Below are 27,887 nucleotides of genomic sequence, written 5' to 3'. Positions count from 1 at the left end.
TCAAAATTCTACATAGTATTGAAGATGATCGATCTTACATACAGAAATGATGTTTACAGATTTAGACAAGTGATTTCTCAAAAAATTAACTAAACTAGCATATATTGAGAAGACATTTTACCCAAAATGTAATAAATATTTATTTAGAACACTGTCCATGTTTTTATACTGGCACTGGTAAATTTAATTATAGTCGCCAGAATAAACAGTTGTCCATGTGTTCAGTGAATTTACACACGAAATTACCGATTGCAAAATATGTCAACGCAGGCATGTCCTTTAGCAACACACCGCGCATGCGCAAAGGGCGTTTCATGCGGCCTGACGTACAGTAACGTCAAATGCGGTAGTGGCTATTAAACAGCAAAACTCGAGCCGTAGCGCTAGTCGAGCAAGGTCTGTTTCCAGACCGGTGCGACCGTCTCAAACTTGACGCTCAGCGGGCCGCAGAGATTTTCTTCGGGGAGCGCTAAGTCGCTGAGACAAACATGGGCAACGCAGAAAGCGGCTGCGGCGGAGGCAGCGGCGACGACGAAGACGTGGAAACGGAGAGCCCCGGCTTCGCGGAAGACAGTCCGGCCTCTGCGGCCACTGGCGGCGGTGTCGGAGGCGGAGGCGGTGGCGGCTCCGGCTCCGGGAGAGGCGGAAGGGGATCGAATAACGTGCCGGTGCCCTCCGGCGGGCCGCCGAGCCCCGGGGTGCTCCTGGAGCAAGTGAAGCTGCGGGAAGCGGCGGCCCGCATCAGCGACTCGGGGGTCGCCATTCAGGAGTCCGTCCTGGCGGGCAACGAGAGCGTCCTGGTGCGGTGGCTGGAGGACCGCCTGAACCGAGGCGAGGAGTCCGTCAACGTGGAGCAGTTCTGCGAGATGCTGGAGAGCAGGGATGCTCCGAGGGACGAGTGTGAAGAGGTATGGCGTCCGCGGGACGCGCGCCGTGAAAGGCTGTTATCGCAGATGTGTGTCCAAGGTGCAGCGCGGAGCGGTTGGCATCAGTTGGCTGCTGTCATGCCACTGTATGATGACTGATTAGAGAAAGTAATAGCTTAGTGAGGTCACGTGGCGTCTTGTAATCTGTTTACTAATTAGAGGTAAAAGAAGGCAGTGAAAGAAGGTAAATGAGCTGTCATGCTGTTTACCGCTTGTGTGGGCGCACTGCTCTGTTGTCTGATATTGTTGCTCAACTAAAGGTTGTGGATGAATGGGTGAACTAATGGCTGTGTAGTCTTGTGGATGGACCTGGAATTCCACTACTATTGTTCAAATACTACACAGGCTATTGGCTCCTGTTCACAATCAGATATACAAATAACTGTACCTGTAGTTCCCATCTTATAGGGATTTTGTATTATTATTATTTATTATTCCTAGTTAAACAAGCACATATGTCCAGTAAACTAAAGAACAGCCCCCGTTTCATGTGTCGGCGTATAAACGTACTGTGTTTGCTCCTGTTGAGGCCTTTGGACAGTTCGATGCCGAAGGCGACGGTGTGGTGGACGTAGAGAGCATGCTGATCGCGCTGAAGAGCTCCAACGGCGCTAATCTACAGGGAGAGCTGAGTCATGTGATAAGACAGCTACAAGCGTGCACCCTAACCCCAGGTAGAAGATGTGATTTGTTTACCAGATTGAACTCTGTCAACCTTATTTGAATACGGGCTGATGCAGGGATATGCGCCTACTGTATATGCACCACCTCTCTGTGTGTGTCCTCCCCGTAGGTTTTGTTGACATATTCTCCAAGAACAAAGACCGGTTAGGAGCACATGCCTCTAAGATCCTTAAGTTCTTGCATAGGAATCGCATTCCCAGCAGTGCCATACCTTTCCCCATCTTAGAGGGCTACAACAGCATCTGCACCATGAGGTCCAGTGTGGTCCAGGACTACTTGGAATTCCTCTTACAGAAGGAGAAAGGTGTGCATCGGAAAAATGCCTTGTTCAGCAAATAAGAGCTGTAAACTATATATTTCTCTGTGTTGTCCTTGTGCAGTCCATGTCTCTCCCTCTGCGTCTCATTTATTCTAATCCGTATGTGGTGCCCTCAGATTTCGATATCCAATATAGAGCGGAGCTGGACCGTGACCCAGATGTGGACAAGGTCAAAGTAGTCACGCAGTGCTACAGCACAATAGAAGTTTCGTCCAACGGTGCTGACATTTACAAGATGACGAATGGAGAAACAACGTCGTTCTGGCAGTCGGACGGCAGTGCACGCTCACACTGGATCAGGTAACGGGGGTCACGCCTGCTCAACCCTTATCGATGGGGAGATCTGTTTCCAATCCGTTTCAAAACTCCCTGTTCCGCTTTCCAGATTGAAAATGAAACCAGATGTGGTCCTGCGACGTCTGGCCATTGCTGTGGCCTCCAATGACCACAGCTACATGCCTCAGCTGGTCTCCGTCGCCGTGGGAAAGAACCGCCGCTCCCTGCAGGAGATCAGAGACATTCGCATCCCCAGCAACATGACCGGCTACGTAGCTCTCCTGGAGAATGCCAACATCACACACCCATGTGAGTCACCAGCTGTCACTCCGTCTGTGTAGCTCCGGGTGTGTTTATCATGGACTTGTGCGTTCTTTCACTCAGGCTTGTGGACAAAGTCATTTGCACCCATTTGGTGAAGTGAGAGCAAGAATTGGCGTAAAAGCTCTGCATTGTAGACGGTTGAGTGGTTAAGTACATTCATTCTGAAGCCACATGCAAGCTTTCATGAGCTTATTAGTGACATGCGATAAGCTCGATTTATAAATCAGGCATGAAAAGTGGGTTCAGATTACAATGTGCTTAAAATTCATTATAAGAACAAGAAGCCTGTTCTATTTGTGGCTCAGAGTTTTCTTGTCATTCTGAGAGAGGAAGCAACAGGCTGTGGCGTGTTTACACAGTATATGCCATGAGTCTGCTGAACACTTTTCATCCTCACCCAACTCCAGACATCCAAATCAACATTAAGCGTTGCCTGAGTGATGGATGCGACACACGGATTCATGGCTTGAAGACGCTGGGTTATCAGATTACGAAAAGTAAAGAGGTGTCTGTTTCGGATGCTTCTGCTATCTGGTACCTGTCTCTCCTCACCTCCTTGGTCACTGCCTCCATGGAGACGAACCCTGCTTTGGCCCAGACAGTTCTCCAGAGTACACAGTAAGATACACTATTTTCTCATGAACAAATAGAACAACAACCTTTGGGTGGCGTACAGTGTATATATATGATGCTGAGGTTCTACCCAGGGCTTTAGTTTTAAAGCTGTTCATTGTGTTGCCCTTCCAGAAAAGCCTTACGACACATGCCGCCATTGTCTCTGACGCCATCGTCCACAGAGTTCCCCAAGTTCTTCTCTTTGAACATCCTGGAGGAGGTGGATGGATTTCTACTCAGGATAGCAGAGTAAGACCTGCAAGGATCACACACCCGGCATCACAACTAACACAGTGCATCAGTACCAACCTCATCAAATGGTTATTAGATGATTGTCAAGCTGTTGTTGACTACATTTACGCATGTGTTGTACATAGGGTTACAGACATACCTAAGTTTTCTTTAATAATAATAAATATTTCTATTTATTACTGACCATAATCAAAATAAAGGGAGCACTCTGTTAAACATTGCAGATGTCAGTTTGGCATTTCAGGGAGGTTTGATTTTCACATTTCTGTGGTGTCTGTATTGTTTTGAGTAATTTATGAGCCAAGTGTAGTTGCAGATAAAGTCTCTCTCATCCGTTATGGATGGCTCACTGTTTTTAAAGGCGAGGGGCATATTCTTAATGTCTATAATAAAAGAATATTTCCAAACTAAAAAGCAAACTCATCGCTGGAATCGTCTATTAACTGTTATTGACAAATTAGCTGAAGAATAACGATGGACAGTGTCTAAAGTTCGTTTGTTTGTACAAGCTTCTCATAAGGCTTTAATAGCATGAGGTCAATCTGTTTTGGCAGCGTCTGCATTTTTATGGTATTGTAATTCTTCTGACTTAGACAGTCAGGAGGATAACAGTAAGAGCACTTTTATGCATGGGTGGGTGTGTGAACTTTATTTTAAAATTGACTGGTAAAAAAGTGTGACCTGTCCTTCTTAGGATGAGAAATAATGATTTGATATCAGTATATTCAATCCAAAACTAACGTGTTTGCTTTGGGCTTCTTGTAGCTGCTGTGTGAGTCCCGATGCAGAACTGACCCTCCTGGCTTTTGCTCTGGCCAGAGGCAGCGTGGCTAAAGTGCTCCAGGCCCTGTCCTGCATCAGCGACCATTTAGAGGCCGAGTACAAGGCCTCCTCCTTGATCACATCTATGGCCTCGGTTAGACTGCGACTACTCTATCGCAACGGTAACCAACTCTTATTTATTTTTGTGTACACAAGCTTGTTTGAAGATATAGTGCTAGAGAGCAATTGGCAAATAAGAAGATGCACGAGTGGATTATGAGTCAGAAAACTGAGCTGCAGTTGGTGGTGACTATTTTCTCTTAATATAGGATATAAATTATAGCCTGTGCATGGAGAATGGTTAAATTAGTTATGGTGTTATAAAAAATTAAGTGTCACAATGATTCACGTTGCTCTGCAGGGAAGCCCCTCCAGCTGCACCTACAGGCCTGTGATGTGAAGAGCAAAGAGGAGAAATCAGGACCAGAGAACATGCTCACAGAATCCGCTACTGGAGATGGTACAGTACCAGACTAACAACAGTACATCTAATCTGAGTTCAAATGTAGTGACTTTAAATGTAAACTGAGTGTTGGTTTCCTTGAAGGTTTTCTCACCGAAAGCGGCCGAAAGAAAGCCAGTGTGATCCTGTCTACGGAAGACCAGAGCAACTTCCAGGTCACTCAGATGAAGATCAAAGTGAGGCATTGAGACAGTTTACCATAATTCTGCCTGGCGCAGGGATTACTGTACTTCACCAGTGTTTTTTTTTTTTTTTAAATTAGGTGCGAAAAGGAGCCATTGGCGCAAAATGTGGCTTGGTGTTTGCATACAAAGAGGAAGACCCTTTTGATGCAGAGAAACACTTCAGGAGGTTCAAAAAGTATGATACATGGGACTACAAGGACTACAAAGAGTTTGTACAAGACAAGTAAGGATCCATTAGCAATTTTCTATTTATAATTTATAATTGCTTATCAGTGTTATAAACCCCTAACATGTCAAGACACCTAGGATTAGTAATTACCGAAGAAGACATGTTAAATAGCAGCACCTTAAAAAAACATTCAGTTTAAAGATTAAGCACAAAACAGTGTAGGTCGTTTTCTAGCTGTATGGTTTCTTGTCACCTGCTCTTCAGCGTAAGGACTCCAGCACAGGCCGAGGACGAGCCGATTGGTTGGTTTGAGCTGGAGGAGGACTGGAACGATGTGGAGATCAAGCTGCAGCAGTGTCGCGTAGCGAAGGTAACATCAGGATTTTGTTTTTGTTTTTCTCATTACTTTTATGTCATCACTCATTTCTCTGCATCTGTATCTTCCCAGTTCTTGATGGTGAAGTTCCTCTGCACCAGGCAGGATTCTGCAGAGCGCCTTGGTGTGCAGTCGCTCAGCTTCAGCGGCTACCTGTGCCCTGGGACAGAGAGGCTGGCAGACCTAGATGACCTCAGTCCAGATGGGGAGGGCTTAGATCGCGGTGCTGTTACTGGACTCTGTCTACTTAACAAGACAATATTCTTCATTCAGCAGCTTACAAGAGACATGGTAACCTCTGTCAAAATAGAGTAACTGTGACTTATCATGCATGTTGGTATTTAAATTTAATTACTAAAGTTGATTCATTTTTTTTAACATCACTATATTTATTTTTCTCTATTATAGTTTGCCCTCTTGTGGCCATTAGGAGATATTGCAACATTTACAGTCGCTTTTGATCTGTTGTGCCTCACACCCCAGTATGTGTCTAGTTTTCTTGTTAACTGTTCTGTACTGACCCCTAATTGTTGCAGGATGCATCTCACTTCAAGCAGAAGTATCTTCTGGACTTCAGTGGTCTCAGTCTCAACATCTTCTGGAAGTTCTACAGTAAACTCAGGGAGATGTGAGTAACAGTTCCACCTCAGTACAGCAATAATTACCATTTGGTGTGTGTGTGTGTAAACATCCACACATATCAGAATACCAGCTTTTACATGTAAGCCTTCTCTCAGTGAGGGGGAGGAGGTGTTGAAGAGCAGGGTGCTCCTGCTCCAGCTGATGCAGAACTGCTTCCCCATGCTACCCAACCCACTGGAGTCCCGGGGGCTGGAGGAAAGCCAGGCACCAAACGAGGGGGCCGCAGCAACTGCTTCTCCATCCACCTTCAGCGGTGGGGAGCCTCAGGATAATTCTCTTATTGCAGTGTGGGAACTCTACACTCACCTCTGCCACAGTAAGAACCCATTAAGAGCTACTTTACCTGGACCCCTAAACATTGTTTAGACCTGTATAACCATAATATTTGTCCTGATTGTGTTCCAGTTGTTGATGGTCCACAGGGCGAGACATCAGTGGAAATAGCTCTGCGCAAAGAAGCAGTGAAGGCCATTCTTAGTGGGGCTGTTGTTTTCTTCCCTGATAAACACGTCAGGCGGGACAAACTCTTCCACATGATGGTGAGCTCATAACCGCTACAATACAGCATAAGAACCATTAATGTTTGTATCATCATCATCATTATCATCCTCATCATTTTACTGTTTTCAGAAAAATATTACAGAAGAAGATCAGCCAGAGTCTGTAAAGGTGACTTTTGAATCACTCTGCAACTACTTCAGGTAAAAGTAAACCTGTAGCTTTATGAGCACATCATCGCTGGATCACAGTGGATCAGTAACAGCTGTTTTTTTTTTTTACCATGCAGCGATCAAGACCCGAGCGGCCTCCTGCTGCTCCCTCCTAAAGGAGCTCCTGTGGACTTTGACATCAGCCCCATTCTGTCAGTGATGGAGACGCTGCTGCAGGTGGCAACGAGAGAGGTTGGATTCCGTCAGACGCAATAGCTCCATTATGTTATTACCGTCAGCCTGCTCCATCGAGCCTTTTCTAATGCTCCTCTTCGTTCCCACCCCTCAGTGTGAAGTTATGATGGTGGACGAGAGCAGTGGCGCTAGCAGGACTGTATTACTGGCGTTGTTCTGGGCCCTGCAGGGCAGTCTGCTGTCTTGGTGCTACCTACAGTTTAAGGGAGGTGCTGCCACTGCTGTTGCCATGGATCTGGCCAGGGCCATTTTACTTAATTGTGAGTAATAACGCTATCATCACCTTGTGGATGCACAGGACCATACATAGACCGTGTGCTCATGCTACTGTATATTCTAAGTGGCAAGTGTGATACCTGTGAAACCTGGCCTCTCCACAGATGTGGAACAGTTCCTCGGAAGCATTAAGGTTATCCTCGGTTGCCTGCTGGAGAAATACACCAGTGCTGAAATTACTGACAAACTTGGCAACTCCATCCTCACCACAGTTTTCCGACAACTGGTAATGTCACACATGTCAGGATTTCCTGGATTGCCTTCCACCATAACCGTAGGGTTGACAGTGATGAGTGACATTGATTTTTGTTCTGGCAGATGATTTTCCTCCTGGAGCTGTGCTCTTTGGATATTCCCCACAGTCTGCTGCTGAAGAGCTTCTCCTCCCTGGTTGAACTGCTGAAAAGCCTTTCCAGTGATACTGGAGATATCTTTTCCAAGGTTGTTGACATTTGAATGACTTTTATGTAAATAGATGAAGTGTCACAATACTGAACATGTTTTGTGTTTAGAACACTAGAGTCGTATCTACAACTGATAAATACTGAAGCACAATAAAAAGCAAAATGTTGAACTTCTCCTTTGCTAAATTTTGCAGATAAATGTGCTTGGTTACTTTGCATCCTGTGATTTTAACAGATGTTATTGACCATGACCCTGTAGGTGGATCAGGAGAGCTGGCAGCAGCCTCAGCAGCCCGTCGTGCTGAGGACGTGGAACATGGAGTCACCCCACAACTACGAGAACTGCCGCCATGAGACCACCATCTTCGCGTGCCCCGGTGCTACTTCCTTTGAAGTGGAGTTTGATGAACGCTGTGAAACGGAGAAGAGGTCACTTGTGGGGAACATGAAGTTATTTAACAAATTAACAAACTGCTTTTAATCCCAATAGATTTTTAATTATTTGCCTGAATGTTCTTCTCATTATAGATACGACTACCTAGAATTTACAGATTCTAGAGGCGGGAAGGTCCGATATGATATGAAAGTTGGAACGGAAAAGTGGCCAAAGGTAGGATGGAAATTGCTACAATTTTAAACGGTCCTGTGTATTAATTGCATTTGGCAGATTTTATGTAAGAAAGGATAATAACAGGAAAATATCTGTTAAAGACAAAGACATAAGACTAGTGCCAGATAAGCAGTGCATCTGGCAGCTGTGGGAAAATCTCTCTGCAACCATTTTTTTTAAAAAGCTGCTATGATAAATAATAGATATTTGTATCTCTGTTTTTATTTCTCTTCTTCTTCAGAAAGTGACATTTGATGCTGGCCCTCAGCTCCAGTTCCTCTTCCACTCTGACAGCAGTAATAACGAGTGGGGTTACAAGTTTACTGTGACGGCCATGGGTCTGCCCGATATCACCATTTCCTGGATCTCAGACCTGCAGCTGCTGGTAGCTCGCCTGATGGGTCGCCTAGCGTCTAGAACTCTGGCACTGAAATCGCCTCACGGTAAAACGTTTCCATTAATCCTTTCCAAACAAAAAGTCACTTTGAAATCGTTTTACTCCTCTGTGATAAACTGTCTTGCTGATGTCTCGATCGCTGACGCCTCCAGAGATCCGCAGTGTGACGGAGCTTCCAGCGGGAAAGATGTCTCACGTTCAGTCTTCTCCTTTATGGAAACCCATTCTGCGACATGGGCTGTGTGAAGCGAGAGAGGCCAAACACACTAAAACCGCTCCTGACAAGGTATAATCACATCATTATGTACCACAGCATGACTGCAGCTCCTCATAATGCCACATAATCCTCCTCTGTGCTTGGCAGACGAATACATGGTCACTTGATGACTTGAAGAGCCTCTTGGAGGACTTTGCTCGCTGGAACCCCTCCCAGGAAGCTTCGGACAGCAGAACGGAAGTGATGAGGACCATCATGCAGTCCTGCAAAAAGCAGCCATCGAGGCATGAGATAGCTAGTGGGTCAAAGACAGACCAGGCTGTGAATTCCATCTGGGCCGCTATGGTGTACCACACACCAGCCCTCAGCAGTGCTCTGAAGACCTATGGTAATGTTCATATTATGAATCCAATTCAGCTGAAAGTCTGCATGCTAGGTGACTTGGACTGATTCATGTGATTTGTGTATGCGTAGTACATCAGGACTGCAAGGCCTGCTTAAGCGAAGAGTTTGTGCAGGTGTACGCACTGGCAGACAGCATCAGAACGTGGATGGTAAGTGGCAGGGGGCCATTTATATGCTGCGGAATCTACACGTTCTAACTACTGATCTGTTACGGTTGGTTTTCAGTTAGAGATGAAGCAGAGGTACCTGGTCGGCAAAATGAATGTTCCTGAAGAGAAGGAAGGAGTTCCCGATGAGGTCACAATGGAATCACTAGGCAAGGACTCTTCTCATATGGATGACCGTTACGTCCTAGATAGTATTTTGCTGAGGTTAGTCGTTTTCCTTCTCTCCAGCCGAGATGTGTATCGAGAAGAGCCTTTTGCTGTTCCGATTCGCCCCCTGTGGATTGATCTGTCCGGATGGTGACTCGCTCAAAGCTGCAGAGGGCGGCGGCGCACCTCTCCTTCGCTCCATCTCTGTCTCTGAAGGGGACTTCCAGCCCAGCTCCACTGTGGGGTCCCAGAATCCAGGATCTGAAGAAGCCAGTGAATCCAGGGCAGGAGAGAACGTGTCCCCTGGCGCTTCGGCCCAGAACCCGACGTCTTGTGGGCACAACAGGCAGGACCACAGGGGCTCCACAGAGAGCCTCTCATCCCAGCCAGGGGAGCCAGCCTCACCCTCTGGCCTTCCACGCAAGCCCCCGTTCAGCCGAGCTCGCCTGCGCCTCCTGTCCTGTCGATCTATAGAGGAGCCCCGTATGAACCCCCCCGTCAAGGATCGCTACCCAATGCTCAAACACATTCTAAACTTTATAAGGGACCAAGCGCTCACAACGGCAAGGTTACTAACCTCCATATTCTCTATTCAGCCTTTTATATTAGTCTTAGTTTTATATTGGGATTAAATAATCCTATTTTCCTTCCTGTAGCATTCTGCAGACTCTGTCATTGAACAAAGCCCAGGCTCTGAGCGTGTGCAAGGTCTTGGAGATGGTTCAGCAGTGTTTACATTCCCTTGGAAAGCCACACCTCTTCCAAGCACCCTGCATACTGTTCCTGCAGGAGTTGCTGACTTGTCAGAAGGATTTCACCAGGTACTTTATACTCTTACCTGAATTTTACAGTGCGTGAATATTCAAGCATATAAAAAGTGCATTTTGTCAAAGAAAATCTTTAGATTAAAACTATGCATGCATAACAATGTTCTGTAGTACTGTATATTACACTCAAGGATGTCTTTTTGTTTTGCAGTTACTTCTCCCAGTTGTCAGACAGTGGACAGAAGCTGGGGGAGAAGGTGAGGCGGTCCTACCATCAGTTGGTGCTAATGCTGGTGGAGGCAGTACAAGGCTTCAGCAGCCTCAATGAAAAGTAAGCACCTCTGCCTCTTATCCATCATAGTTGCTCATAACTACATTAGCTCAAATTAACAAGCAAAGCAATTGCATCAGCGATCAGTGGTGTAAGTTGACCCTCATGGCTGCTCCCCAGAGCTCTGCTGCCCGCACTGTCGTGTGTGCAGACCTGCCTGTTGCACCTTCTGGACATGAGCTGGGAGGTACACGACCTGAGTCTCTTCCTGGATATCAAGCTTCCAGACATCCTGCTCTGCATGTCACAGGAGAACATTAGTGTTCATGACATCGCCATCAGGTAATCAAATCGCACTGCAAAGACCCAGGACCACGATGGGGAAAGGAATTTGTTATTGTTCATAATAATAACCAATAATGTTAATGATTTTGATATAAGGTTACAAGATGTGAAATGTTTGTTTTCATGTTTGTGTTTTAATCTTCAGCCAATGGACAGAGGAAGATGAAATCGCGGATTACAAGAAGAACCAGGAGTGGATGGATGAATGTATGGATGGAATGTTTGAGAAGTGGTATGACAAAATTGATGAAGAGGACTCGATGGAGGACAGGAGAAAGGTACTGAACGTTACAGTAAATCAGATGTATGTACATGCCAGAATATGTAGGATGTGTTTAGACTAGGCACAGGAATGAAAGGGTTCTAATGTGTCAATACTTCACAGATGCACATGTTCATCGCACGCTATTGCGACCTGCTTAATGTTGTCATCTCCTGTGACGGATGTGAGAGAATGGCACCGTGGCACCGCTACCGATGTCTGCAGTGCATGGATATGGACCTCTGCAAGACCTGCTTCCTCAGTGAGTTCACAAACTCCACTATACGACACATAGAGTCCACATCAGACCTCAAGTTCTCTGTGTGTTGCCCAACTGAGGTCTTTAGGTAGAACTAAACTCTTTGTGTTGGTTTGACCAGGTGGAGCAAAGCCTGAGGGCCACGAGGACGATCACGAGATGGTGAACATGGAGTACGCATGTGACCATTGCCAGGGCCTCATTGTCGGCAGCAGGATCAACTGCAATGTGTGTGAAGACTTTGACCTGTGCTTTGGCTGCTACAATGCGAAGAAGTATCCAGACAGGTGACGCATTTTAAGATATTTTAACTGCACTGCAGCTAGTTGCTTTTTATCGCACTTAAACCTTTTGTTTCCATTGCTACATCCCAGCCACCTGCCCACCCATCGGATCACTGTGTACCCCATGGTGACCATCCGAATCAGTGACCGCCATCGATTAATCCAGCCCTACATCCACAACTACTCCTGGCTGCTATTTGCAGGCCTGGCTCTGTACACATCAGAACTGAGCAGTGAGAAGCTGGTGAATGGTGAGCCCTTGGCCAACAACAACTTGAGCCAGGCCTCAGTCCTGCAGACACGCTGCTCCCAACTCATCACTGACTGTTTGCTGAAGGGCCAGACTGGCAAAGGTAAGTCAGAAAGAGGATTTTGGTCCTGGGAATTAGCCCATTTAGCTTCTTGGAGTTTGATGTGAAGAACCCTTTCTGTGGCGTTCGTCACGCAGGTCTGCGCTCCTCAGCGCTGCTCGCTCTGCTGTCCTCCAGTGACTCAGCTTCCGATAGCGACCTATGTCCGGTCTCCCCAGAGTCCTCTCAGGAGCTCAGTACGACCACTGACACCTCCTCTCTCCCTGGCAGCACCGCAGCAATCTGCTCCCCATCATCTCCCAGAGACAAGGTGATTATTAGAGGTTTTCAGATAGCAATGAGTCTTTGATTTTTCTAGACATTCTTACACCCATAGGTCCCACAAATCATCGGAAGTTCCCAAATGTTTTTGGCTACACTAATCACACAAAGTGCTATCAGTTTTGTCAACTAACACTCCCTGCAGTCATATGGCAGATTTGTCTTTCTGTCCAGCTACATATAAAGTTACAGTATAGTTTTGCGATCAGTAGAAGGTTTATACAGGGAGTGCTTTGATATCTGTCTATAGCCTTTTTGAGGTTCTAGACACGTTTGTTTATTTTCAGATGCTCAGTAAGATTCTTTGATGTTGTTCGGTGTTTCAAATAGAAAATTTCCCACAGTTCGACTCATGCCATTCTTGCTGTTTTATTATCTGTTTGTATTACATTATGGAATTAAACGAAGCAAATTTTGCCCAACTTTTCATGTACAACTGTGAACATGTTATGACCTTACCTTCAGAGCAAATCATCACAAAAGGAAAGAAAGGCAAAAGAGGGGGACTTCTCCCCCTCTGTGCCTCCAGAGGTGTCGTCCCCCCCCAGCACTGGAGAGGAGGAGAAAAGAAAGCTGGTTACTCAAGACACCCTGGACTCGCCCAGCCTCAGTCAGACTCCTTCTGTGTCCAGCGAGGACCCCCTCTCTCCTGTGGTGCGACGTAAGTCAGACATGACCTGCTTCATTCACAGCATGGGCGTCGTTGGTGGTTACACCTCTGGGTAACTGTGTCAACCTTGTATGTTGTACCAGCTTTAGAGTCTGGACTAGGGACAGTCAACTCTCCGGCATCAGATGTGGCTAAGGATGCTGGCGAGAGGCTGCCCCAGGTTCCCCTACAGGAGCATGTGTTCTCAGAGTGCTCCAGAGAGAGGATCCTAGGGCTCCTAGCAGCCATGCTTCCACCAGCTATGCCAGTAAGTGAAGGAAACAAACTACTATGCTACATTTTGTATTTATTGTTGTCGTAAGTAGAATATAGATGCAACAAAGTCTTTCCTGTATCCTCAGGGCAGCATCCTGTCATTGCCTAGTCTGAGCTCCATCCTGCCCCAGCTTTTCAGGGCAGTCATTTCCAACGCTGGCTCGCTCAATGAGACCTACCACCTCACCCTGGGACTGCTGGGCCAGCTGCTGCTTCGAATCTCTCCGACGGAGGCGGACACCGCCGTCACAGAGGCTCTGGCTGACAAGTACGACCTGCTGACTCAGGGAGATGCAGCCAGTTCAGACACGCAGGGCTGGAAGACCACTCAGCTGCTTTTCAGTCTAGGGGCTGTCTGTTTAGACAGGTAAATCAAAAAAACACCTGTCTGATTTTAAGATGGTTGTGTATAAGTGCCTTTAGTTTTGTGTCATTTTTTTTTACCAATACAAATTGGCTCCAGCAAAAGTCCACAGCTGTAATCTTATTTTTGCACTGCTATACATGGATGATTAATGATGTGGTTATTTTGTCCCTGTCTGTGTTTTCAGTCGTATTGGTTTGGACTGGGCGTGCACAGTTGCGGACATTTTACACAGTCTGAACGCTTGCCCTGAATGGAGCCTAGTCATTGCTGCCTTCACTGACCATTGCATTCAGCAGCTGCCACAGACTCTCAAACGCACCAACCTCTTTACCCTGCTGGTGCTGGTGGGCTTCCCTGAGGTAGGGGGACAACCGCACAGCCTGCATCACACTTTAAATGTTGCCTCCCGAATTTTTAACCCTATCATGATTTGTGTGTGCTTCAGGTGCTGTGTGTGGGCACCCAGACTGTGTTCATTGACAACGCCAATGAACCACACAACATGATCCTGCTCAAACACTTCACGGAGAAGAACCACGCTGCGGTGGTGGACGTTAAAACACGCAAGAGGAAAACGGGTCAGTGCAGTAGGAGCTCTGCTAAACACGCTGCTAGTGCTCAGAAAGGGACCAAATAACCCGTGTGCAACTTATTTTCTTTGATAGTGAAGGACTATCAGCTGATCCAGTCTCAGGATTCTACTACAGTCAGCCTCACGGGGCAGTCAGGGGGCCAAGGTCCCCCGAAAACATTGCTGAGCCGCTACTTAAATAATTTCACTGCTATCATCAGCCACTTGCTGCAGACCAGCGAGGACAATAGCTCTCCTGATGCTGTGGAGGCCTCCTGGGTTCTGTCCTTGGCCCTGAAAGGCCTCTACAACACACTCAAGGTACCTTGTGTAATCTGTGTGATGTGCAACTAGCAAAGAAACACCTGGTCTAGCAAATCTAGATTCTGTAGGCTTTTCTTTTTCATTCTACGCTCTTCATGTTTTACATACTATAGAAGCACGGAGTAGAGCAGGCTCAGGAAGCCATCCATCAGTCAGGACTGACCCAGCTGCTGGTGAGGAAGTGCAGTAAAGGGACAGGCTTCAGCAAGCTGTGGTTGCTGAGAGATCTGGAAATTCTCTCCATCATGCTGTACTCCTCGAAGAGAGAAATCCACTCCATGGCCCAGGATCCTGAACGAGACCAAAGAGAGCAGGACAAGGAGCACGACTCGGACCAGTCCAGCTGCTGCGCTGATGACACCGACATCAACAAGCCGGACCCACTGGAGGGTCTCGATGAGGAGACCAAGATTTGCTTCCAGGTAATGAGGGATCCTCTTCACTGTGTGTGCAGAAAAATCGAATCCTTTTGTATATCGATCTAGCCATTTTCCTTTTTTTGATGCAGATTACCCACGATGCCTTAAACGCTCCTCTGCCCATTCTGCGTGCAATGTACGAGCTGCAAATGAAGAGAACTGACTCTTTCTTCCTGGAGGTGCAGAAGAGGTCAGCCTCAGTTCCATATATAACAAATCTTACACATTTCCTTTTATCAGTATTCTAGTCTAACCTTTTATGAAATTTGCTTTTTTTTCTTGTTCAGATTTGATGGAGAAGAGATAAAAACAGATGAGACAATCCGTACTCTGGCTCAGAAGTGGCAGCCTAGCAGGCGACTGCGCTCTGAGGAGAGGAACACTAAGGCTGTAGACACTGATATGATTGTTGTGTCCTGTGTGGTGAGTTTAACGTTTTCCGGAACTTGGTGGATGATATGAAGAATATATTTTTAATGTCCCTTACTGTTGCTTCTGCCACCAACAGTCCAAACCAAGTCACTGTGAAAAGGCCACGGAGGAGATCAACGTAGTGGCCCAAAAACTCATCACCAATTCAGAAAGCGACCTGCAGCTGAGCTACGCAAAGCAGAGGCGCACCAAAAGCTCGGCTCTGCTGCACAAAGAGCTGGACGTGCGCAGCAACCGGGCGGTCCGCCAGTACCTGGTGAAGGTCAACCAGGCCATCGCCACGCTGTACGCCCGCCACGTGCTGGCCTCCCTGCTGGCTGACTGGCCTGCAGACGCAGCGCTGAGCGAGGAAGCCCTGGCCCTGAACGGCGCCTCGCACATGGCCTACATCCTGGACATGTTAATGCAGCTGGAGGAGAGGCCGCTCTGGGAGAAGGTAGGGGAGACGGGGGATGCATGGGTTAGTGTTTATGTATGCGTGATGCACGTCCCACAATTTAGGCGTGGACTAATGAGTGGGACCTTGTGTTAATGGTCAGATCCTGCAGAGGGTGCTGAAGGGCTGCAGCCAGAGTATGCTGTGCAGCCTGTCTCTCACTGCGTGTCAGTTCATGGAGGAGCCAGGTATGGCCGTGCAGGTTCGAGAATCCAAACACCCGTACGACAATAACACCAACTTTGAGGTGCGTGAACTAGATTTCTTTTTAAAATTTATTTTTAAATCAACAACCATGGATGTGAGGTGAACTATTATATTTGTCTTCTTCCAGGACAAGGTGCACATCCCAGGGGCCATATACCTGTCTATAAAGTTCGACTCTCGCTGCTACACGGAGGAAGGCTGTGATGAGCTCATCATGTCCAGCAGCAGCGACTTCCTCCAAGATGTCCACAATTTCAGTGGCTCTCCTCAAAAATGGTCGGACTTTGAGATCCCCGGTAAGGCTGGACTGAACAGAGGCATTTAAACAGCCACATAACCTCAATCATCACATGTGTGTTGTCTGGGTGTCTGTCAGGCGATACCCTGTACTACAGGTTCATGTCCGACATGAGCAACACGGAGTGGGGCTATAAGTTTACAGTCACAGGAGGCCACAGAGGGCGCTTTCAGACAGGTACTGTCAAACACACAGCTTCTTCCTGTTCCTGAGTTTGCAAACTGCTTAATACCCTTGAATTGCATTCTCTACTTCCGTTTGCCGTCCATCAGGTTTTGAGATACTTAAACAAATGTTAGCTGATGAGCAGGCGCTCGGTCACCTGCCGCTTTCAGACATCTGGGAGTGGCAGGTGGGCGTGGCCTGTCGCCAGACGGGGAACCAGCGGATCAAAGCCATCCACTTGTTGCTCCGCCTCCTTCAGTGTCAATCTCAGACGTAAGCCCAGCTTGGTTTATACGATTATTTTAAGTCCTCTGTGATCAGTGAGCAAACTAAACGCCTGCCATGAGAGAGTAAAATACACAAACATCTATGCTAATCTGAGCACCTGATGCACAGCCGACCTCAGCAGTGTTTTTCCCTAAACCCACACTGGGTTTGCATAAATGTCTTCATAAATCCTTCATAGTTCTGTAGGAGTGGTTTTACAGTAACCACAGAAATAAGAGAAGGGGTGTATTTAGGAATTTGCATGAGAGCCACAATATGAACGCAATGATAACTCACACAATTAAGAAAATACTTGAGCTGTGCACAATGTTTGTCTTCAGTTTATTGTTTGTTTATTTGTTAGTTTGATTGCAGTCATAAAATAAGTAAATAAGTTAATTACTGTTTTTTTATTAACGCTTGCCTCCTCTGCCTGTGTAAATGTTAGTGCCTGCAAGCTGACGCTGCTGCGACCTCTATGGCAGCTCTTCATGTCGATGGAAAACAGCCTGAGCCAGGATCCCACCAGTATCACTGTGCTGCTGCCTCTTCACAGAGCCCTCACCGAGCTCTTCTTCGTCACAGAGGCCCGGGCCATCGTGAGTGACGCCCACGCGTGGGGGCTAGTGGTGTGACTTGGTGACAGTTTAGTTTGGTTTGTTGTTTGTGCTGATTCAGGGTCAATGTTGACTCAGCCGTTTGACTTCTAAGAAGTTTAAACTATTTTTATCAGTCTGCCTTTCTTGTGCTTTCTATCTTCATTCCCTCCAACACATTCTAAATCAAATTATATAAAAAATAAGTCAAATTTACTCTTATCATTCCTTACAACTATTATCCCCCAGTCGCTTTCTGTCTCCACGTCAGTGTCTGTCTTCCTGTAAGATGAGCATGTTTTTCTTCAACCCACCTGTTCTGTGCTGGGCTCGGGGCCAAGGCTCGGCCCTGCCATCTGCCAGGCAACACAGTGCCACCGTGGCTCCCTGCAGACCAGCTCGGCAGACCAAAGAAGGCTGTCCCCTTTTGCAATGTGTATGGGCGCTCTCAGTAGTCTTAAATAATTGATAAAGGCTTCAGGGTCAGGAGCACGCCGTCTGCCAGACGTTTCCCATCCGTGGGTCCAGTCAAACCAAGCTGGAGGAAAGCCCAGGAAAGAACCAAGGTTACTCCATCAGCTCCGGACAGAAAACGTTTGACAGCTGAACTTTACATTAGTTGATGGATCCTTTCTGGATGTCTTCTAGAAGAGCAATGTGGGCCGACGAACACCAGGGGGCAGTAACAGTCCTCAGAAGAGTTTCACCAAATGCCCTTTAAGGTTTATTGTTGTGCAGAGGGTAGACACCTGTTGGTGTGTGACTTGCCCTAGCGCCTCCATCCAGCAGAGTGTCATCCCATGCAGCAGTTCCATAAATGACAAGTTCATTTATTCCCCTCCATCTCAATATAGCCACATTAGACTGCGCTAAACAAATCGTGCTACATTTGTGGCAGCTGTCGCCGTGAGTGGTGGGTGGTGTTACGTGTTGCTCAAGCTGTTTCAAGTGAAGTGCGCCGTGAACTACACCGGAGCGTGTATATTCCAGCTGGGGTCGCACATCTGAGCTCTCGAACGTGGACCATCTGGACTGAACAGTGGAACCGAGCACGTTGGCCCCACAGTGACGAGCTGCACTCAGGCTGCACCGCGCCAGGCCAGGAGACGGATTGGAAAGGCTTCAACAGCTCAGTGAACTCTTTACCTCAGGATGTCTCGTTTCTGTGTAGGAAATGAAACACCGTGTCGCGCACTGCTACCTGTACAAATGCTCCCAGAACGGTGCCTGGCGTAAACACTGGGGGTGCCGTGCGACGAATGACTGACGGGGTCTGGACTCCATCTCCAGCCCCGTCTCGGTCCATTTAGCCCGTACGCGGCCTTATCTGCGTTCCCCGACGCGCTCTGCTTATATAACCCACCGGCATGTTTCTGCTGTAGGGCTTTAGTGGAAGCGCTTTCGAGTTTGTTTACGATTTCAAATGACTTTTCCAACATTCCACAGTTGAGTTTGATGCTAAGATGGCGCTGAAGAGTGGTCAGGGAGCCAGGCCTCATTTGTAACTGAATTCATGCCTTATGTAAGCGCTCGCTCTAGTCTGTCTGGGGACGTTCCTTCTATTCACGACGGTGTTTCTCTTTAGCTGCGTTTGTGAATGTTGCGGAAGCACCCATTTGTTTCACGTGTCTTCCAGGCGGAGGGCGTCCTGCAGGAGTATTTGTTGGCCATGACCACCGACGAGCAGCTCCTCGGTCACACCGCGATGGTAAGCTTTCTACTGTCCCCTCCTCCCCCTGCATTCAAAGGCCTCCTTCCAGCCAGGCCTGCTCAGAGACGTCCTCTCTGCTCCCCGACGTGTTGCGTGACCTCACGCAACTTCCTTTGTGAACCACACAGTCGCACTTTTTAAATGGCGTCACTGTGCGTCAGCTCGGGGCTGGAGTCTCTCTGGCTGGTGAATCACCATGCTGTTGACACCCGGCAGCTCCCATCGGCGTCCCCGTCCCCTCGTTTTGAATGCGCGTGGGCTGCACTCAGGACTAATGTATTTGGTAATTACAGCCTATTAGCATTCGTGGCAGAGCGAGCCACAGCGTTCTCTGTGCTGCGGACCCGCACAGCAGAGGAGCCTGAAGGCAGTTAAGGGTAGCAGAGGATGCAGGGTGGGGGCGGTGAAAAAGCTGTAGTGGGTGGTTCTGTGCTGTTATCTAATACCTGTCAGGTGGAAAACAGGGCCGCTGGTGACTTGGCCAAAGTCATAACTACAAGATGATACACACGCCAGAAGGAATTGGCTGAGGTTCAGAGCTCAGTGAGTGAAACCTCCAAAACAATGTGATTCTCTCACTGGGAAATCTGAGATACATATTCCATTCAACAAGACTAGTGACTAAGTTTTATTTATCCACAGGTTGAGCAGGATTCAGACTAAACCTGTAACTGTGTGTTTGAAGAAAGAACATGTTGGTGCCCTCGGCACCAGTGAGGTCATTGGGTTCATTATTAATTATCGAACCACCACCAAACTGAATTTTAAATAGGCCCGATCGTTTCACCCAAGATCTAAAAACCCCATCTGTACGTCAGTGACATCAGCTTCACGGGTGCATCATCTAATGATCAATAAGTCAAAGCCGCACTAAGACACTGCTGTGTGAAGGCGGTCCCGCATAATGGCCCCCAGAAAATGATCACCTACCTCTGCAGCTCCTCAAAGCCCCAAAACTAATCACTGGGCCAGCGTGGTTAGAGTAATTGGACCTGAAACGCGACTTCAGAGCGATGCTAATGATTCTGTGTCTGCTGGGTATGTAATTGGCAACTGCTTTAAATTTACTGCTTGTATTCAGTGTGTGTTTACACTATATGTTATAAAAATCTATGTATGCTTCTTTATCCATACAAAACCAACTTTACTGTGATGCTTTGCACATTTAGCTTGCTTCAACCAGACCCATGTCATTCATTAAGCATATTAACATTAAACATGCAGAGAACAGCCAAAGTTCTGTTGTGTCATGCAAAGCGCCATTTTCTCTTTCAGCACTTACATTCATTTTGTTTTATTTTTTTCTTATATAGGCTCTGAAGAATATCGCCGCCATCAGTCTGGCCATCGATTACCCCAATAAATCTACCAAACTCCTCAACATGTCCTCCTGAGAGGTGCTACAGAGCGAGTGGAGCAGAACAGTCCAGGAGGGGGATGCGTCCTGAGTCAGCGGGAGTACAGATGACCCCACTCTGGAAACTCTCTGCTGCACTGTGGATGTGAGCTAAGGAGGGGGACTCCAGGAGCACTTTCCACATTTATTCACCATACTCCTTGCCTTTATATCAGCATGCGCATTCACTGGAACAGGAATGATTGCAGGGTGTTTTTCTTTCCGTGCGCGTGAGTGTGTTTGGTTCTGATTGGAGGATGCCATGCTAAATGACTTGAAGTGTGCCAAATACACGACCTACAAGGGAAGCTATGCCCCCCCCCCCCTCTCCTAAACAGCAGCCACTATGGGTTACATGGTGAAAGCAGGTCACCTTGGCAACTTGCATGTCTCGGTGGACATGTAGAGCATCCTAAAAATACAGCCCAGGACAGAGTGTCATTAGTCACCAGAGGGAGAAAGAAGCTGACCTACTAGCTCATTCCACTCCTTCCATCCTCCCTACAGTCCTCTCTAGAATTCCTTTCTTCCTGCTCCTCCCTTTCCTTCTCAGACTGCACATGCGTGTAACAGATGTGCCTGTGCACCAGCCACAGTCACAATAGCCATAGTGGTGAGAGCCGGTCCCAGCTGAGGGGAGACGGTGATACTATTGCAATGCATTCCTTCATCTCATCCCGTCACTCGGTAAATGAATGAAAGAGCATTATGATGTCATCATGTTCATGCAGAAATGCATAATAGCAAAAAACCTGAAGCCCTATAGTTTTACCCACATGCATTTAGTTGCTCATTTTTCACAGCAGTGGGTGATAAACAGGCTGTCACACTATGCTGCCCCTGGATGTTATGTATGGTAACACTGCTGATTTCCACTAACGCCGATATTTAGCACCTTGAGACTTAATTGACTGTCACTGTTAAAGGCGCCGATTAAAGCGACACCTCGCTTCCACTTCTTCACATCTAAGGTCCGTTGAGCTGGAACAGGTGAACACTGAATTACCTCATGTTTTCTAAACACACACTTGAGTTGTGCGGAGCTTCCTCGCGTCCTTGAGTCTCATCACACTTAAACCACAGGTTGCGGAGCTGAACTCTGGTAGCTGCATCCGCGTCGGCCCCTGTCCGCAGACTAAACCAAGCTCGGTTCGGTCGCTCTGAACACTGCTTTTAAAGAGCGAGCAGATGTGTTTTTTGTTTCTCCGTTTACTACTGTACGAATTTCATGTGATGAGATTCTTTTGGTTGGAAGAGGTCATGGTGGTTTTATACCAAAGAAACCGAATCCTCCTGAGCCATGACAACTCACATGGAGCTCCTGATGGTGTTTCGTCTCTGTCACACACTTTATCAGAGAGCAGTTGAGTCCTTTAGACATTGTTGAGTTTCTTTTAATTTCCTCTTAGTTTTTTTCTACTTCCACATTTTTTGTGGCGGTCCGCTCCAGGACCTTAGGATAGACGTGGAGGTTCTGTTCACTCAAGACGAGGCGCCTCGCCTATCTACAACGTGCCTATGGTTAAAAACGAAGCAATCATAATTTATCTCATGTTACCTTAAAGGTTATTAACTATATTTTAAAAGAGAACTATATTGTTTAATTTGAGTTTTTTTGTAACCTTTTACTTTTAATGTTTTCTTTGTTTGAGGATGCTTGATACTTGAGGCTGACTAATTTGAATGTACATATCTGTGAATATTAATTGCACAGAAGGAACAACTTTGATATCAACCCCATGCAAATCTTATGCTTACTGTGCACTAACAGATGGACACTCAGATTCAGATTTTGTATGCATGGCACTGAAGGTAAAGGAAATCTGCTTGGGTTGACATGTGCTTTCTAATAAAATAGAAGTTACTCAAAGAAAGACTTCTGTATTTATTTATTATTTTTGAAACATTCTCTCTTCAAAACCAGTATCCACACACACGCTGCTCCATCTGTCTGGTCCCTGCCTGTGATCTGGAGTCTCGGGGGCAGCGCTGATGATGGGTGTCATGATCACCAGGGTGATAATGACATCAAATGTAGGAAATATTCAATAAGTCTCCAGATGATTCAGCGCCACCAAAGCCCCCACGCCGGAGTGAGTCAGCTGTCGTCCCACCTCCTCCTGCTTCGCCCCTCGTCGCCATGTCTCCTACTTCATCTGGTTGCTCATCGAGGATAGGAGCGCTGTCATAAGGCGAACAAAACGAATGGATATAAAGGAGACTGTCACGCCAACATGAAATGATGGCAGTGTTTGAAGCTGGGTGACACATTGGAGACTTGTTTGAATAAAATGATGACATCTGCTGTGTTTGGTTTCAGCTGTCTGTAGGTTGACAGTTTTCATTTCCATTCAACCATCAGCATCCTTCCAAAGACATTACCCAGGATAGAGCAGTGTCCAGCATCAGGGGTCTATAGTATATTATAGTCTAATGTTTGTGAATCAGACAGGATGTCCAGAATGACCTTCCATCCACATAAATAACTCAATGTAAGCGCTTGCTGGTTGGAAGACACAGCACCCTCTGCTGGTACCGGTACCAGAATGCGTCTAAGCGTGACCCTAAACCCCTGATACAAATTTTAGATGGTGGAATTTGGGCACTGGATTTGTCACAGCTGTGTAATATGTTACTTCAGTAAAAAATCTATTCAGATATTATCACGTCAGCCATATGACAAATGGTGTAACTTTCTTTTTCACCTTACTCTATGATATGACATCCAAATACCTGCTGTCATCTGACACTAGACAGATGGTGCGCTGTCTCTGATTGATCGATGATTCAATTCGATGTCTAGGCCAAAAAAATATATGTGCTTTTTTTAACTTTCAGGACTTTTAGGATAATCACAGCATGACCTAGCCTTAAACAACCAGCTGATTGATAACATACTGCCCCCACCTATGTCGTTTCTTCAGGAGGCTATGAAAATGTAGAATTCACAGCAATGACCTGGGGAGCTACTGGACAGTGTGTTGAGCACAGCGGAGCAGGACAGCGAGGACTGGCTGGAGCAGAGGCATCTGATTTTAAGCTTCATGCTTGTAAGAACTAACTGAACTAATCTTTATATGTTTTTATATACAGCAACAAGGTCAAGTTGCTGTTGAAGTCCAAATTTACCTGATGACATTAAATGGACATTTAGGAAAAATATAAAAGTATCATAATTCTTTTTACATTTATTAATGGAATTCCATTGACTTGGAGGAAACATTTCAGATTATTCATAATGGATTAGATGCAGTAAATTAGACAAATTAATATCCATAAGGATAATGATGGTGATAGCGAGAGTCTGGGTTTTATTCATATTTGGAGGGATGCCTTCATGAATAATGACTAAATGGAAAATATTGAGGATAAGTTGTTTAACTGATGTGGAAGTAGACGCTCAAGAGCAAAGACAGAATTTAACTGTGAATCAGAGAAAGAAAGAGACAGAAATTATTACATAAACACCAAAATTATGTAAAGCAAATGAAAAATAAAGTATGAAAGAATGAAACAAGAACAAGATTTGGTGTGATTCATTGTGACTGCAGTGCTTACATTCATAAACGGCATCATGTAATTTTCTTATTTTCTTCACAAGCTGTTACCACACACACACACACACACACACACACACACACACACACACCAATACCTCCAGATCTTCCAGATAAACCAGGCATCTGATGTCTGAAGGTCAGTCGAGGGACGAGGTGCTCGTGTGAATCCTCTGAGTCCTCTCTCTCCTGCTGCGGATCTTCCCTCCTCCTTCTCCTCCTTCTCCTCCTCCTCCTCCCGTCGAGGGACCCGTACCGTCACCACACATATGCTAAGTGTGTTATTTGCGTCAGTTTCAGAGGACGTGTAATAAAATGCTTCCTCATGAGCCGCCACTTGTTTTGATTCTAAATTGCATCTGTCACGGTTCTGCCATTGGTGCAAAATGTTCAGCCTTAAACCTGCATGTGTTGAATATCCAAAAAACATTGAAGACATAAATATATATTCAATATGCAACAAATGAGCACAGATTGCTGACTTTTAGAGGTAATACTAGAGAATGAGTCTCCATCATGACATCCAGGAAGCTCCTACCTGGAGGACGTTCCACCTCCACAGCTGGAACCAGACCTACTTTCTTCCGCAATCGGACCAGGGGCCTGTGTGGGTCACTTCTCGTGGGGCTTTGGGATAATTGGGTAGTTTAAACAACCCGTGGAGAAAAAGACTCACGCCCACATTTAGCAGCTACTCACATGCGATTCTTCTGATCGCGCTGGGACTAGCTCTGTGTGTTATCTCACTCCTCACCTGTCTCCTGCTCACATCTTAGTGTCAGAGACCACAGCACAGCTTCAGGGGCTCAGCACAAGCACGTATGTTACGGCTGATCGCTGTAGTAAACAGACACTACATCTTTATTATGTGGGAGAGAATCTGGTAATCAGAGCTTTGTTGTTTGAAGGCCACAGTCTCTGGCTGAGCACGGTTGGATACGTGGTGCCTTTGTTCTCAGTTGTGCATTAAATGGGAACAATACGTCACATCATTTGACAAAATACCCTTGAGGTTTCTTAGCCTTTAGTTCTTGGAAGAAGGATTTAATGTCTTCATATAAACTATGAATTTGACAGCACATTTTCTAGTTTATAATATAAAAAATCTGAAATTTTAAATGAATGTATTTTTGCTGCATTTAGCTCATAGTTCCAGAAGCTTCTTACCAAGAGAATGGATGTGAATGTTTGTGAACTCTGATTTAATGTGATGCTGCTCTCTTCCTCCTCATGTGACAAACACACCCACAAACGTCTACTAGCAGCTCCTGGTCATTAACCTACCGACGTGGAGCCACTTTGGTCTCACGTGTGTCACTCTGAGCAATTTCAGCTCAGGTGACCTTGGTTTGATCTGAAGGTCAGACACGTGCACATCTACATGCACGTCTGCTCTCTGGGAGGAACGACGCCGTGAAACGTGGCCGTGCTGCAGCCCGTGCCTCGCTCGCTCCACATTCGCTCGCCCCGGATTCAGGTCACACGTAGATGCACAGCAATGTGCTGCAGTGGTCTACTTGTAACTCTATCATTAACTCGCCGCCCCGCTGCACCATGGGATGCATTTGAGCGCCCGCTGGTCCAGAACCCGTTCAGGTTGAATGTCGGCGCAGAAAGATGATATTTTAATTCTGTCATTTTTGTGTTGGCTTCATCGCTGAATGACCTTGAAGAGACAAAGAAGCCTCATGAATAGGAGCTGGTTAATAGTTAATGTCCCTGTTATGTGTGTTCGGTTTCTGCTGAGAAGGAGCCGAACAGATCACCAGAGGAAACGGTCTCAAATTAATTTGACTGTAATGGCTGGAAACTGGAGGGAATTCCAGTGTCAGCAGGAACGACGCTGGAAAACGAACCGTTCGGATCCTGAAAGGGAAAATAAAAGCGGAGCATCGCGCGTCGGAGCCCGTTTCTTGTCAGCGGCGGCGCCGGCAGCAGCTTGCTGGCGATCTGTCAGAGGCAGCTGCTCGGTCCCTGCAGTTAAGAGCAGGGTGTCTCAGCCACCTGTGTGCCGCCACATAAACCAAAACATTTTCCATTACAAGCGCCGTAACGGAGTCCAGGAAAGGGAGGCGCAGATGGGGGAAACACATATTAATACGCCGCCACCTTTTCGGGCATCTCTCCCATTACGCGCTGCCACAAGAGAAGGGTATTCATGATTTTGCATCACAGGAGTAATGACCGTGCATTTCTAGAACGTCACAGATGAGAGTTGGGGTAAATAATGGCCGCTAATAAAAGAAATGCTAAGCTAACCCGGCTTTGTTACTCCACATCCCACATTCTATGTGGCACCACCTGTTCTCGTTCACCTCGTTAGGGTCACAACCATAATGTGACACACACAAACCAGTCTCCATTATCTCGGCCTCGTTTGCATCCCGTGTCCGTCGCTGCTCGCCAGTATTTGTTAGGCAAATGCTGCACATGCTTCAAGCCGCCCGGACTCCACCTAACGTCCTGCGCCTGTCGAAAAAGCATGTTTGCGATTCCTCCAGGAGATTCTACTTTTATGAAGATGTAGCAACAAGAGGATGTTGAAAAAAACGCTGCTGCTCCTGAAAATTGACCCCAGAAACTCTATTATGCAAATAGAAAATGGCTTCTCCACAAAGAATCAGGGTCATATGCACCAAAGGCAAAAATGGCCCTCACCTCCCGCAAACAAAGTCCAGAGTTTACCTTCTGTTTCATGGTCCTGTCCTGATGGGGGCTCTGCATCTAGGCCACGTAGGCAGGATCCTGCCGCATGTGTCTCTGCGCCGAGAAGGGAGCAGCGTAATCAGGACAGAGCTTTATTTAAAGACCGCAACGTGGGCAGCAGCAATTCTCACATCACCGCTCGCTCTTATAGAGGTGATCAGACCTCCCGCTAACTTTTAGCACCTCAGCTTTTTCTCGCGGTGAACTTCGGATGGGGTGATGTCCAGAGCGGGGCGTTTTGTGGCGGCTCCTTGGAAGCGTCTGGAGTCCAGGAGCTGACAGAGGAGCGCGGGGAGGAGGCCGAAGCCCCCTGAGCCCCGTGTCTGTGTGAGGTCTGTGCTGTAAACATGTGGGTGGACCAAGGCTTGCTGTTGACAGCCTCCTGTACGCGTGACACTTGATGGAGAAAAAGGTCTCAAAGGTGGAGGAGGCCCAGCAGCTGTAAGCTCAATAACAACACAAGCAACAGCTGCAGCAGCTCACAAACAAACTGTTAATGTAAATGTATGGGAGACGTTTAAATGGACCCAAATGTAGCTCAGAACTGATACTCTGCTGCTTAAGGACCAGAAAAAAAGCCTCCAGCTACACAAAACCGGCCTAAAAGATCAAGCTCCACCCACTTTGAACCTGACAAAACATGAGGTCACACTTATGATGCATTACATTTATAAAAGTTAATAAAAGCAGATATACAGTAAACATGGCAGCCAGAAGGTGGGAGTGGGATCCTGAAAGCAGCATTAGGTTCATACGTAACACTGCATCTCGCTGCAAACAGGAAGCAGGTCATCATGGTACACAATCATGAATTAAACCATCAGAGGGTGATCTCCTCTCAGAGCCTGTGGTCGGTGAACCCGCCGTACATGCCAGATGACTGTTGGACCGTTCCTCCTCTAATCAGTCACACCGCTGCTTCCTCGGCCACCTCCCATCTGGAGGAATAAACCTGCAGAGGTTCTGCTCGTTAACTCCGTCATTGCAATCTCCTCCAACCTCCTCTTGGATGGAACTGAGAGACTTATAGTGTCTCTAATAATCAGGGCATTGTGAAATTAAGCTGTTAAATTTTATTCTAAGTGACTCTTGTGCAGCTAATCTTCCAT

At 46.7% G+C, this 27,887-nt stretch overlaps 1 protein-coding gene and 1 long non-coding RNA gene across 2 annotated transcripts; one reads left to right on the top strand and one right to left on the bottom strand.

Moving 5' to 3' along the window:
* The first annotated feature begins 321 nt into the window (after positions 1 to 321).
* On the top strand, positions 322 to 22,389 carry zzef1 (zinc finger, ZZ-type with EF hand domain 1). Its single transcript, XM_029174785.2, has 54 exons — positions 322 to 908; positions 1,456 to 1,600; positions 1,720 to 1,914; positions 2,046 to 2,229; positions 2,315 to 2,514; positions 2,937 to 3,147; positions 3,277 to 3,393; positions 4,162 to 4,340; positions 4,580 to 4,678; positions 4,766 to 4,857; positions 4,944 to 5,089; positions 5,300 to 5,405; positions 5,484 to 5,702; positions 5,948 to 6,039; positions 6,149 to 6,369; positions 6,459 to 6,592; positions 6,684 to 6,754; positions 6,841 to 6,955; positions 7,053 to 7,218; positions 7,339 to 7,460; positions 7,553 to 7,675; positions 7,898 to 8,067; positions 8,167 to 8,248; positions 8,490 to 8,691; positions 8,798 to 8,931; positions 9,010 to 9,250; positions 9,337 to 9,416; positions 9,493 to 9,583; positions 9,663 to 10,149; positions 10,238 to 10,402; positions 10,560 to 10,679; positions 10,800 to 10,961; positions 11,110 to 11,242; positions 11,350 to 11,488; positions 11,607 to 11,772; positions 11,860 to 12,122; positions 12,218 to 12,390; positions 12,867 to 13,062; positions 13,155 to 13,318; positions 13,413 to 13,693; positions 13,878 to 14,052; positions 14,139 to 14,271; positions 14,359 to 14,585; positions 14,702 to 15,010; positions 15,097 to 15,197; positions 15,295 to 15,430; positions 15,516 to 15,875; positions 15,979 to 16,122; positions 16,210 to 16,378; positions 16,459 to 16,557; positions 16,653 to 16,818; positions 17,261 to 17,411; positions 19,045 to 19,116; positions 20,433 to 22,389. Exons 1-54 carry the CDS (start codon positions 489 to 491, stop codon positions 20,511 to 20,513), a joined length of 9,129 nt encoding a protein of 3,042 aa, XP_029030618.1. The 5' UTR covers positions 322 to 488; the 3' UTR covers positions 20,514 to 22,389.
* Positions 22,390 to 26,815, bottom strand: LOC121202709 (uncharacterized). The gene is made up of 2 exons (XR_005898544.2): positions 24,171 to 26,815; positions 22,390 to 22,697 (listed from the first exon to the last, which is right to left on the bottom strand). It is a non-coding gene; the product is annotated as an uncharacterized LOC121202709 (long non-coding RNA).
* Between the last annotated feature and the right edge of the window lie 1,072 nt (positions 26,816 to 27,887).

Source organism: Betta splendens, chromosome 14, assembly GCF_900634795.4.
Source record: "Betta splendens chromosome 14, fBetSpl5.4, whole genome shotgun sequence".
NCBI classification, from domain to species: domain Eukaryota; kingdom Metazoa; phylum Chordata; class Actinopteri; order Anabantiformes; family Osphronemidae; genus Betta; species Betta splendens.
This window is presented reverse-complemented; position numbering and strand designations above follow the sequence as displayed.